The 13,516-nt window shown below is 36.0% G+C and overlaps 1 protein-coding gene across 1 annotated transcript in view; it reads left to right on the top strand.

Moving 5' to 3' along the window:
- Positions 1 to 938: 938 nt before the first annotated feature.
- Positions 939 to 13,516, top strand: part of LOC122803429 (sodium-dependent proline transporter-like) — a 906,432-nt gene continuing 893,854 nt past the window's right edge. The window contains exon 1 of the mRNA XM_044073039.1: positions 939 to 1,277. Coding sequence (XP_043928974.1) covers positions 1,176 to 1,277 — 102 coding nt within the window. The 5' untranslated portion in view covers positions 939 to 1,175. The remainder of the gene's footprint in view (positions 1,278 to 13,516) is intronic.

Below are 13,516 nucleotides of genomic sequence, written 5' to 3' on the forward strand. Positions count from 1 at the left end.
TATACCATCTAAGTTTTTGACTTGATTAGGGATGTTACTTAAGAAAATGTAAGCAAGTTTTTTTATAAAATCACTCAGAATTCCAAAGTGCCAGATTATTATGGACCACATATTTGGATAAATATGTTTGGTAATGGCAGGCATTATTTTGCAGCATAGCTCTCGAATGTCCAGATTTTTGTCTCATATTTTTGGTCTTTTCCTCATAGAATTTGTGATTTTCTGGCAAATCACTAGAATGATTCAAGAACTGAAGTCACTAAATAATGACATACATTTCAGTTTCAGACTTCATATCTATCAGAAAATGCATGTTAACATAACTCCTCTTATTCTAATGGCTTTCTTAATTTATTACAGCAATATTTAAAATATGTCCCAATTTTTGGGCTTTTGTCCCCCATTATATCAGGCCTTGTCCAGATTTCTTGCACTAAAGGGTTGAGAGGTATGTTCATCAGTTTTGATAGAAATACATATTTTGAAAATGCTGAATAATATCTGAGAGTAAAATCCATGAACCTTTTGTAAAACAAACAAAACAAAAAAAAGACAAAAAAAGTAAGTTTAAGGCTAATTTGCTAATTTACTCCACAAGAATAACTAAACTATCAGTGATGCTGCTTATAACTGTTCTGGTTTTCATAAGGTGAAAATGCCATGCAGAAAGGTTCGTACAGAGTGAAAATTTAAACTAGCATATCTTGAAACCCAGAAAAAGGGAAATGAGAAACAGCTTACTATCTGAGGACACCAATGAGTGTAGCATAAGGTACATGCATACTTGAACTGTGCTTTTTAAGTTGAACACCAAAGTAAACCGTCTGGTTCTTTAAATCCATAAAACCTTTTTTGATTGGCTGATAATGATCTGTCTTGCTGAATGACTAACAGCAGTGGTTTAGCAAGGTTAGGTTTGTATGTGAGCAAGCCAGGTGGCATGAAACTTATCTGTCTGTTAGTTTGGAGGTGGAGCTTTCTACCTGCCTTCAGACTTCAGGTGAATGCAGGCAGTTACTTCCCCTTCTCTCAGTCACTCTCATTCTTAGTTACGTTGCTTCATGTATATTGTTCATTGCATTTGCTTTTACAGTTTATCTCTTTCCTCCAGTTGAAACCCATAGATACTGGACTTATCCAAGCACTGTGTTTAGAAGAAACTTGAGACACTTCCAATGAAATTGCTGCCTGAATCATGGACAACAGATCAGAAGAAAAAAAGTGAGCCCCCTATTCAGGAAATGAAAACAGATGATACCGCTGCCGCATCAGCACAAGTAAGATACACACTCAACCAAATGAGGTCCTAGCAGTTTGTCATTTATAGTGTTGGTACTAGTGTGTGTATATGTGTGTGTGTAAGCATGTACTGCGGGCCAGGCACTGAAAATAATGCAACTTTAGAATGCACCAACACTGTTGTACTGCTAATGTTATTCTCTAATTACAGCTATTTCTTTTTTTTTTTTGGGGGGGGGGGCAGGAGACTGGGATTTGTATTACAGCACCAGCAGTCTAACTGGAGAGAAGTTATGATGGTGTGTGCACACATGGAGAATGAACCATTGCTACATCAGCACTAACAATAAATCATCCCATAAGAAGGCAAGAGGCCATCTCAGGAGATGGCTAATAGTAATTTAGAGCTAGTAGCATTCAAAATTCATTGTTACATAAATGGGATTCTAAGATGCCATTTGTTTGTTTGTATGTATTTGTAAAGGTAATACTAAACATCTGCTCAGATAAGTGAATGAAGTTGGTAGGGAAGGGATCCATTACTACGGAGATAGCAGTCTGATTATTCTACTTTAAGATTACATGAAGTGAGCAAGTTCCAATATTAGGTGTGCTTTATAGGAAAGGTATAAAAAGAGCATATGTTTTATAATCATAATTACAACAAATGTTCTAACTCGTGTAATTTTGCACAATTCAAAAACCTGTTGAAACTATACTATTTTGGATAAGCAGGTAATGGGACTTATTTGTTACCCAGTATACAACAGAACTGTATTTTAGCATAAAAAGATGAGTGATTTAATTTTTTTTTTTAAATATGTGAAGTGTTTCATTTTACAGTGATGTACACTAAAACATGAGCTTTTTGAATCCTGTGTTTGCGTTTAGAAATAGCAAACATGTGTCTGTACATTCTGCTTAACACTGACAAAGAGACAGCCTTTCTAAATAGTTTTGTTTGGTTGCCTAGATAATTAATTTTTTCTGCTGGAACAAAAGCTTGTTGTAATACAACAGACGTGTCTCAGTTACTGCTAATTATATGGTTGCAGCTTATATTTGGATTAAAGTCAAGAGTGGAGTGGAGAATGTTATCTGCAGCATAATTTTTGGAGAAATCAAAATACTGTAGCCTGTTTTAAATCTGCAAGCTTCTTTTTCCCAAGCCACAGTACGTAGTCTGTTTACATAAATGAATGTCAGTGAGGTACTACTGATTGTTCATGTTTCCCAGCTGAAAATTCTGTACTCCTGGTCATTAACCTTCCAAGGGTTTAACCTTTTAAGGGTTTGGCAGTTTCATTGTGTCACCAGGACAGCAGTGCTGAAACTGTGCATACTTCCCTGTATTACATTTTCAGAAACTAGAACCCTAATGTTTTAACTGTAAAACTTTCTCCATGGAAACAAGATTTCTGCATCTTGGCCTGTATCATCTTGATCTATTTCATGCATATGATAGGACCTTTTAAGGGTTTGGCAGTTTCATTGTGTCACCAGGACAGCAGTACTGAAACTGTGCATACTTCCCTGTATTACATTTTCAGAATCTAGGGCCCTAATGTTTTAACTGTAAAACTTTCTCCATGGAAACAAGATTTCTGCATCCTGGCCTGTATCATCTTGATCTATTTCATGCATATGATAGGACAATCCAGTTTTAATGTTATGTTTATCAACAGTGCAGTGTAGTGCATCAGATGTGTGCATGCAGAAGGAATGATACAGTCAGTGACAGATGTTGCATTCTTGTGAACTCCCTTAAGAGAATAAGATGATGAATTCTACCTAGATGGTATACTTCCAGAGTTTTGTAGTTTGCTACAGAAGATCTTAAAAAGAGGCACAGCATCCCCCTCAAGCCCTAAAGTCAGTGGCAACTAAAATTATGGCAGATCCATTTATATAGCCTGCTGACAGCGTCGTTGTTTTGATTTGCATTTCTGCTTTCAGTTATAAAATGAAAAGTAGACTGCTCGCCATACTGTGGTTACTATAGCAACTGGTTTGTTTGCATTCTTTGATGTTTGCCATTTTCTGGAGTGCTTCTATCAATTCTAATCCTTTTTGCTGTGTTGTGAGAAGTGTATTTTTTTATACTCTGTATCCTAACTGCTTGATATACATTTCAGGCAGTTTCTATTGAGTGCCAGTCAGAGACTCTGATGCAAAAACATGCTTTGTGAAATTATACTAACAACTTATATTTCATTTCGGTTTAAGAAATATAGCATATAATGTTCAGCATTATTGGTGAAGTTTGAAGAAAGACTAGCAAACATCCCATGGACAGAGATTCAAATGGAGTTGTTGAAATTCATTTAAAACTTAAAGCTATCTGTTGTGAATATGATTCATTTTATAATCTGTACTTTGATTCTTTCAATTTCCACTTGCATACTCTATCACTCTAAAGCACTGTACATATTCAGTTAACCTATTTATTAAACAAACAATTTAATAGAAATTGTCTGGAAATGTGATTTAATCTTAAGGGAAAAAGGCAAGTTGAGTCAGAGTACATTTACTTAGAGCAGTCTCTGTCATCTGGCCTTCAAAGACCACACCTTCAGTTTGTGATGTAAGGGATAAATACTGAGCGGTAGTGATTAACAATGGCTTGAACCTTTTGAGTGGTTGCTCAGCTTTGAATAACAACATTCCATAAAGTAGGCGCAACAGCTTTTTAGATGTTGCCAGTTTTTAATTAGTGTTCTTACATAAGGCAAGAGTTTAAATACTCAGCAATGCTAATAGTTTTGATACCATTGCAAACCTTAGGAGTGACTTTATTAGTGAAATCTGAGATTCCTTAGTCACAAGAGGCACCAGTGATTGTTTTAGTCCTGTTAATTGATGTTATACATTCATTCACTGGGGTAAAGTTACACAGAAAGATAAAAGGCATAAATATTGTAATGTTTGATGAGCCAGACTTCTAGTTGTTATACTGTTTCATGTACTTCCTGGAGGTATTGTAACATTATAGATGGTACTGGTTTAACAGTTCCATAACTGACTGTACACTGTATTGTCACATTATAGATGGCACTGTTTTTACAGTTCCATAACTGACTGTACACTGTATTGTAACAATATAGATGTTACTGTTTTTACAGTTCTGTAACTGACTGTACACTGCATTGTAACATTGTAGATGGTACTGTTTTAACAGTTCCATAACTGACTGTACACTGTATTGTCACATTATAGATGGTACTGGTTTAACAGTTCCGTAACTGACTGTACACTGTGTCATAGGTCTGCTATAACTGTCAGACTTAACTATAGCTGATGGTGACAGTCTCTGTTTCCACAAGTGCTTTGTAGAAGTTTCTTATATGCTGCTCAGCTTATTCCTATGAGAGAGAGCGAGAGAGAGGGAGAGAGAGTGTGTGTGTGTGTGTGTGTGTGTGTGTGTGTGTGTGTGTGTGTGTGTGTGTGTGTGTGTGTGTGTGGGGTTCATGCATGAGTGTGTGTATTTGTTGGTGGGAGAGGGGTCCTTGTATGCAAAAGGTCCACCATCACTGTTTTGGACATTTTATGGCATGGAAGATACTGCACGGAGATTGGATGTGGCAGCATCTAGTAGATACCTCTGTACATTATGTGGTACCTTATACCCTGCACTTCCTGATGTGACAGTGTCCTTTGATAACATGTATGCAGTCATTCTGACAGAGGTGATTTTGTGAGCCTTAAAAAAAACTTTTTTTTTTTTTTTTTGCAATATAATATTTAAAGAGGGGACCATAATAAAGGATCTCTGCTAAAATTCAAAACTGTATATAGAGCATTTGGTGGATGTCTGTAGCCAGTGGCATGCTGATTACATTGCTACCACTTTCTGCAACATTGCAACTCTCTTACATTTTAAACCTCTGCAAAACCTCTGCTTTCTGAATGCTTATTCAGCTGTCTTGTACATTTGTGTTCTTAATTCATTTTCAGATTTAATCTTTACACTGTTTGGAAATTGCAGACATTTCCAACATTCCAAAGTGTTATTTTATAATGTATATCAGAACCATATTTTTGCCAGATTTAGGGGGCAAAGTGCACCTGTTGTAAATTGACTCAGCTCAGTGATTTTTTTTTGTAAATATGTGCTACAATAGTTTTGACAAACTTGATGCTGTTGATTTAACATTTAACCCTTTGCATGTCCTTCTGCAGACATTGTCTGAATATGCATGATCTTTGTTTTTCCTTCCCTTTCTAGTTTCTCACCTCTTTATCCTCATATTTTACCACTTATTTTACCACAGTGTCCTATCGTGACTTCTAGCTAGGTTCCCTGTATATTTCCATTTTGACATATTCCAGAAGAGTTCTTCAAAAATATATTAAAAATAAGTAAATTAATAAGTACATTAAAAAAAATCAAGCTACAAAAAAAAACATTCTATTGGCATATAAGTAAATAAAATTCAAGCTTCATAGAAAAACATTTTTGTTTGCATATTTCTTTATCTGTAGTCACCCCATGTATGTGTGTGAATGTGTGTCTGTCTGTCTATCTATATACATGTGTTTATTGTTACTCTGGCTAAAAATGTCCTTTTTTGAGGGTGACGTGAGAGCAGTCTTGTTGAGATTCACAGTTTGCAAGTGGACATTGAGGGAATCAAATCCTGGACTACTAGAGGAGGCTCATTAGTAGGTTATTGTTATTCTCTGTTTATTTAAATTGCTTGACTAGCATACAACACAGATCTCATTGGACCTATTTCAATATTAGTCCAAGAAAACTAACACAGAAAAATAAACAAGATCAAGTTTGGAATTTCAAGGTTAACCATATATCCCATATAGAAAATATAATACATTTTCAAAGAAAGTATCCATAATATGTCAGGAACAGAGGGCATCATAGCATGATGGACATGTACAAAGGAAAAAAATACAACAATGCAATACAGTATAAAAACTTATGTAAGATCTTGCATAGTAATAACACTGTAATATGAACCATGCGTTATTTAGAAACAATGATTTTATATATGTATGTGTGTATATATATATATATATATATATAATTAAAAAGAAGAAAGGGGACATGTTTAAAAATAAAAAAAAAATGGTAGTGAAAACTATGAGGTGTACAGCTATAAGGTCAAGGAAAATATAGTAAGCTAATAAGTGTAGGGGAAGGGGGGGGTGAAAAGCTATGTTGAACTAGTCTATTGTGTTTGATACCAGTACTGAACTGAGAATATATGTGAAAACATGGTCATGAGGGATTCATATGCTGCTGATTTTTCCCAAGAAGTATTTGAATTTTGTTCTAAATTTGGGTTGCAGAGGTTGGTGGAATAGGTTCCCAAACTTGGGTCCTAGGACTGAGAAGCTGTGGGTACTGTGTCACTTAGTAAGAAGATTATTAGTTAGAAAGATTGTTTGCTAGATCTTTGATTGTTTGGTCTTCCATAATAGTTATTTACCTGCAAGGTATGGAAAATGGTTTCACTGACAATAGAACAATAAGGATCCAAGTAGTAGGCCTACCTTGCTGGATTGGAAGCCACTTTACCTTTCTTAGGACTAAAAAACACTGTTCATATTTACGTGCAAGACTGATAAAGTGGCAGATTCAGTATAAGGTTTGTTTGGGAGGAGGTTTAGTTCTTGTTTCGAGTCTGAGACAATAATCGGAAGACAGCATTCCAAATGAGCTTGTAGAATTCCCTTGCCAATTGCTTCCCTGTCAGATGGTGAGAGGAAGTATGACATTTTTTAGAAGAAGAAAATCAGTCATTGAATCTTGAGTATGCTTTCTCCAAATAGTATATGAATGTAAGCTTCTGTTTATTTCAGCGTGTATATAGTTACGGTCACAGATAATGTCATTTAAGATGATTTGTGACAGCATCTGAGAAGAACTGAAAAGCACTGTTTTTTTTTCCTTCTTTTTAATATATATATATATATATATATATATATTTTTTTTTTTTTTAAGTTTGAGATAAGTTTTTTAAATCTATGCCAGATTGGTAAAGATATAACCTATTAGTTGCACTCTAAGGGTTAAGGGTGAAGAACTAGCCTTGTAAATTACCAAGTCATCTCCCTATAGCAGAATTTGAAGTTGGAAGGAATCAGATGGAAGTTAATGTAGAGTGAGAAATCTAAGAGAGAAAAAAAAAACTGAGCCCTGAAGAACACCTTAGTGTAGGACTGCATGATTGGTGGTAGATGTGTCATGGATTAATGAGAAGGTGTGATTGTGAAAAAAGCCTTTGAACCATTTGTGGCCTTTGGGCTAAATTTGCATAACAGATGGTAGACCATCACATTTTCCAAAGCTCACATGTTGAAGGCTTTTTTGAGCTCAAGAAAAACAGCTCATATAAGATAACCGCTGTCCCTGTTAATTAGAATCTTGTCCGCAAGTGTCCATATTGATGTAATGGTATTGCAGTTTGTCAAAAACAGTGCTTGTTTCAGGAAAGTATGAGATTTGTTTTTATGTTGTTTTAACTGATTGTATGCTAGTTTTCCAGTATTTTCCTCAGGTTTAGAGAGATGGAAAGGGCCACTGAACTTGAAGGATTTAGGTCTAGACTTTGTCATTGTTTTTTTCCAGCTAGATGAGAAATACTATTCTATAGAGAGACATTGTAGATGTGTTTGATAGGGGTAACAATGAATTCATTATTTGATATGGCAAACCATGTCTACAGATTGCCTGCTCCTGCAGGTGAATTACTGGGGACATTATATAGGGGGGCTTTTGTTGCTTTAAATTTGATTGTTTCAAATAGACTAGAAGAGTGAATTATAGTGCCTATGATTTGGGCAGGAGAAGAAAAAACAGGGCTGGAGGGGGTAGATGACTAAATTGCTTTAGGAAGTCTTCGACTTTGATGTGACCATGAGCTGTGAAGATTGTGTTGCTTGGAGATTGGTTAGCTGGTTTTGCTTTTCCTGAGAATTAATTGACTCGAAAACAAAATATGTTCTTCATATAGATCATTGCTGTAGGATATAACAGCCAGCAATCTTCCAAAGCTTTTAGGGCATCTTTCACATGTTCAAACCATTAGTTCAGAGCTTTCCCACCCTGAAGAGTGCCTCTCTTGAGTGCTTTTGAGGATCAATGATCAACTAACACTCTTCTGTTGCTGGACAGATAGGTCTCCTTCCAGTAACAAATCTTCTACTTTATTTTTTATGACAGAAACTGTACTTTTTATGTAAAACAATTATTTTAATGCTTGGAAAAAGGTGCTTTTGATGACTGTCGCATGACTTTTAAAATGGAGGGCTTACATTTTTTTACCTTCGTGGAAAAAAAGTTGTTTAATTTAAAGCAACATTTTTCTGTGGTAAAAGTTGTGTTACTTTACTGTTGGGGCCTGGGGTAAGTGTTTAAAGGTTTTCTTACTGTGTTTTACAGGGAAAAATTACTTTTTGTTTTTACAAACTACTGCTACCAGGCTTCTCCAGGAATCAAGCATCTTTTTTGGCTTAACCATGGAGCACATTACTATTTCCTTAGCTTCTCCTTCTTCCAACCGCAAAAAAAACAAAATGCTTAACAGATTTTGTCACCACAGCAGGCTGCTAAAGTGCCTCAGCGAAAGATGGTGATTCTACTGTGGCCATTACTGTTTTTTTTTTCAGACCGTTCATGTTTTCCTGGCTCCCTCTGGTGTAGTCCCTTCATTCTCTGTGACTATTGAAGTACCCTAGGTAGGCAAGGGAGAGCCACTCTTGTCAGTCCCGGGAAAAGGAGCAGGGAATGTTTCTCTGCCTACCCGGAATGCTTTGCCTATCTGTAGGGAAAAGAGGGTCTGTTTCTTCAGAAATTCTTGCCAAAAAGAAAGAAAAACTTAAAACCTATTTCTTCTTCTGTTTTGCACAGGAGCAATTTATTGGACTTAGCACAGATTTTAGTTCAGCTCTTTCTGGTGAAATAAAAAGGGATTCTCCATTTTCCGAAGAAGTGTCTGAACCACAAAATTAGTGTGAAGGACAGATTCTGTTTTGTCTCATCAGATTTCTGATTCAGATTCTTAGGAGAGTATGGCTTTGGCCAGTTCTGTGAAACTATTTCCAGAAAGAATCACTTGTTTCAGTGGGTACATAATGATATGCCATGGTCACTAAAAAGTACTATGATTTATTACAATTAGAATTTCCAGAAGCTAGCTCAATTTTCCTGGTCTTTCAGCTTTGGAGGATGTTTTTCTCATACCCTATATTATAACCAGCTCCCAAAGTAGATAGATTGTATAAAGTTCCTCAGTCCTTATGAGTTTTTGTACACTCATCACAGATCAAACCTGGCAACTATTGCTTTAGTGAGCTGCTACTCGACATCTGGTTTCTATTAATCCCACTCCTTGTGACAAAGATGGGAAAGCTTCTGATAGATTTAGGGGAAAGTGCATTCTTCTGAAATAATTGTTTTTATAATTCTTAACTGTCAAGCTCGTCTATTAAAGTTTATGCTTGTCTCCTTTGAGAATATTATGTCATCTGTTTCCTCTTCTAAGGAAAAACCTGCTATGTGTAATGTAACTGCTTCTTTGTCTCAAGTGTCTACTCACTGTTTGAAATGCGCTTATGATTCTGCAGATGCCAATTCCAGGGTTGCTGCTGCTGGAACTGTTCTGAGGAGGTTTGCCTGGCTGTATTCATAAAACCTGTCAGAAGATGCCAAAAATGAAACTTTGAATTCTCCAGTAAAATCCACAAACACCACTCGACCAGTAGCCAAAAACCGGACTCAATAGTTCCAAGGTAGCAAAGGTTTTATTCTACACACAAGTAAAAAAACAATACAGTCAAGCGCTTTCGTTATCAAAGACTTCTTCAGAACTATGTAAAACATCAATAAAACAGCTTATATAAGAAGTTACTCCCCATTTAACCCACAAATTCAATCTTAAAGCCATACACTTTTTTGAAAAGGTAAGAAATAAATATATAGGGGGTTTTGTTGATTGAGTGGTTAGAAAATCTTTAGCTCACATTGACCATAAGTTAACAGATTCTTGGGATTTTTTTGGGTTAGATAAACAAAGAATATTGTAGTGAGAATGTTAGTTTTTCAACTGTTGATGTGGATTTATTCACTTCTGTACCCCATGATATAGGATTAGAATTTTTTCATGAGGTGTTAGTTGATGCAACTAACTTGGGGAATTCCTTGGTAAATTTCATTATGGTGTTAATGGAAATTATTTTGACAATTTTTTTAGTTTTGGTGGTGAATTCTTCCTCCATTCAAACGGTATAGCAATGGGCAATAGTTGTGCTCCACTGTTTGCAAATTTAGTTATGTACCGTTGGGAAAGTGAGTACATCTTCAAAAGTCCATTCAAGGACTTTTGGGTGGTGTACCTAAAAATTCTTGGACGACCTTTTTATCCTCTGGAATGTAGGGGATAAACACACCAACTTCTTAAACTTTTTGAATAACATTTGTGACTATTTTAAGTTTACTGGGAACAGTGGCAATTCTATGATAAACTACTTGGATGTTTGTCTTTTGAAGGACCCAAGTAGAAAGTGTTTTTGGTCATGTGTCTACCAAAAACCTACTTTTTCGAATGATTATCTTGAGTTTCGGAGTAGTCACCCCCATTTTGTAGAGAGAAACATAGTGAAAGGTCAGATGGTCTGTATAGCCAGAATGCGTTCTGATTTTGATACAGTAAAGTCAGAAATGGATAAACTGACTCAAATGTTTGTAGCAAGAGGATACCCATTGAAATTTGTGGTTACTATTAGTGACCAAGTTACAAGTGAATGGGGTAATAGATACAAACCTTTACTTGGGGTCAACCAGAATAAGGTGGTTGAAGTTACCCACCAACAAAACAATGATTTTTCATACTCTATGGTACTGACTTATGGGGTACTTCCAATTCTGTTAGAGAAATAATAAAGAAAAACTGGGTATTATTTAAAGTTAATCAAGAACTGATGGCTGTTTTAGGTGACGACCCAACTTTCTCCTATAGGACAAATAGGAATTTGAAAAGTTTGTTAGAGCATCCTATTGAGAGTAAAAACAAGAACATGAAGGGAGCCACAAAATGTGGGGCATGTGATTACTGTAAACACATTATTTCAACCCCTACTGTATGTATAGGTTCCAATGATTTTGAAGTAAGGTTAGCCACAGGATCTTGTAATACCAACGGAGTAAGTAGTTTGTATTGCTGTATGTCAACGTTGTCATGATTTCTATATCTGTAAGATGGAAAGGAGGTTCTGGAGAAGAATTTATGAGCACCTATGTAGTATTAAGAAAAGTGATGAAAGCAATGCATTACTTAGGCACATTAACATTAACCATTTTTTTCATTTTGGTATTTTGTAGGTGGTAGGTAGGGACATCAGAGGGGGTGATTGGACTAATAAACTGGACAGGGTTGAAGTGAGATGGCAAATACATCTGAATGCCACTGTAGCCCCTGGTATTAATGATCATATCTGTATTAAACCCGAGTTAAAACACAGGGCAACTAAGTTATAGTATTTAGAGATTTTATACATTTAAACACATCACTTTGTCAAATCACACTTTGAGCAGTAGCTGTACTTAGTTCCACTATGTATTTTAAACTCAGTTTTATAATTAGATACTAACATTTATTATTTACATGTATATTTATTTCTTATCTTTTCAAAAAAAGATGTATGGCTTTAAGATTTAATTAGTGGGTTAAATGGGAGAGTAATTTCTTATATAAGCTGTTTTATTGATGTTTTACACAGTTCTGAAGAAGTATTGGACGACGGAAGCACTTGACTGTGTTGTTTTTTTTACTTGTGTGTGGAATAAAACCTTTGCTACCTTAGAACTATTGAGTCCAGTTTTTGGCTACTGGTGGAGTGGTGTTTGTTTTTTACCAGTCTGTACACCTTTTGTTGTTCCTGAAACTTTGAATTCTCCCTTGGCTAGAGATTTAGTTTTTGGGCCATCTGCTGCAGAAGTCCTTAAAGATGTAATGAGAGAGGTAAGCTGATTCAAGGGCTCTCTCAGATTTTTCAGCTTACCTTCTTCAAGTTTGCCATGGGTTTAATGTTACCCCTACAGTCTTCTTTGAAAAGCAAAATAAACAGACCCAGCAAGCTGATGGTAAACAAACATTTAAAAATCAGTGGCTGGGGGGTGTCCAAAAGGAAAGGATGAACACCCCCCCCCAAAGCAATAATATGCCTGAATGACTATATACAGGACTTCCCTCCCTGTCCCACCCTGGCAAACTCTTAATCCTTTCAGGAAGTCTGAGCCTCCATGTCTCTCTTTGGCAACAGATAGTCTCAGACAGATGGGTTGTAAAAGTAATCCATCATCTCTCCCTCCTTTTTAGGGATTACTCTCCCCTCCATCTTCCAGAAAAACTTCTCTTTTTCCTGCTGTCATTTACCATCTGCTGTCTCAGGGGGTGGTAGAGGCAGTCCCTTTCCTCAAGTAGGATTTTTTTCAAGAATGTTTCTTCTGCCAATGAAGGAAGATTCTTGAAAACCAGTTCTGGATCTTTCCTTTTGATCCTATTTGTTACAGTGTTCAAGTTCCAAATGTTATCCCTTCAAAACTTATCACCCCTTACTGTCCATTTGAGTTTTTTACTGACCTTAAATTTAAAAGATGCATATCATCACTTTCTATAGATTCAGATTTCAGGCATTTCTTAGGTTTTTCTGTATCTGGATCACATTATGAGTTCTCAGCATTAACCTATGGTTTATCCACTACTCCAAGGATATTTACAAAATATCTAGCTCCTGTGATAGCCTACTGCATACTGCAAGGTATTCATATTTTTCCTTATTTAGGCATCATGTTTATCTTTGCGGAGTCAAAACTAATAACCAGAGAAGCCAAGTCAAACAGCAACTCCCACTCCTCACCAACGTAGAAAAGACTCCAAAAATTAATATCAAAAATGCAATTTATTTAGCATTTTCTTCTCCCTATCGAGACTTCTTTAATTAATACAATTAGATCCAATCCAATTGTGTATCTTTGCAGAGTCTTTTTTTTTAATTAGCAGGAATCTCTTACTTGGGTAGGTGATCTCCAACACAGACTGCAGTTCTAAGAAAACTTACAAAAGTCTTGTATGGCCCATTCCCATGAGATTTTTTTTCTTGAGGTGTCTTTAGAACACCTCAGTTAAAGAGCTTTTCTACAACAGGGAAAAAGTAGATCTGTATCTAGATCTATTCTTGAGTCTTTCCATTCAGACTACTGTCCCAGCTATGGAATTTCTCAGTATTTTGGGTCCAATGGCTTCTGTAATCCTCTTGC

The sequence above is a fragment of the Protopterus annectens genome, chromosome 5.part1 (genome assembly GCF_019279795.1).
Source record: "Protopterus annectens isolate FY-2018-M chromosome 5.part1, PAN1.0, whole genome shotgun sequence".
Taxonomy (NCBI): domain Eukaryota; kingdom Metazoa; phylum Chordata; order Ceratodontiformes; family Protopteridae; genus Protopterus; species Protopterus annectens.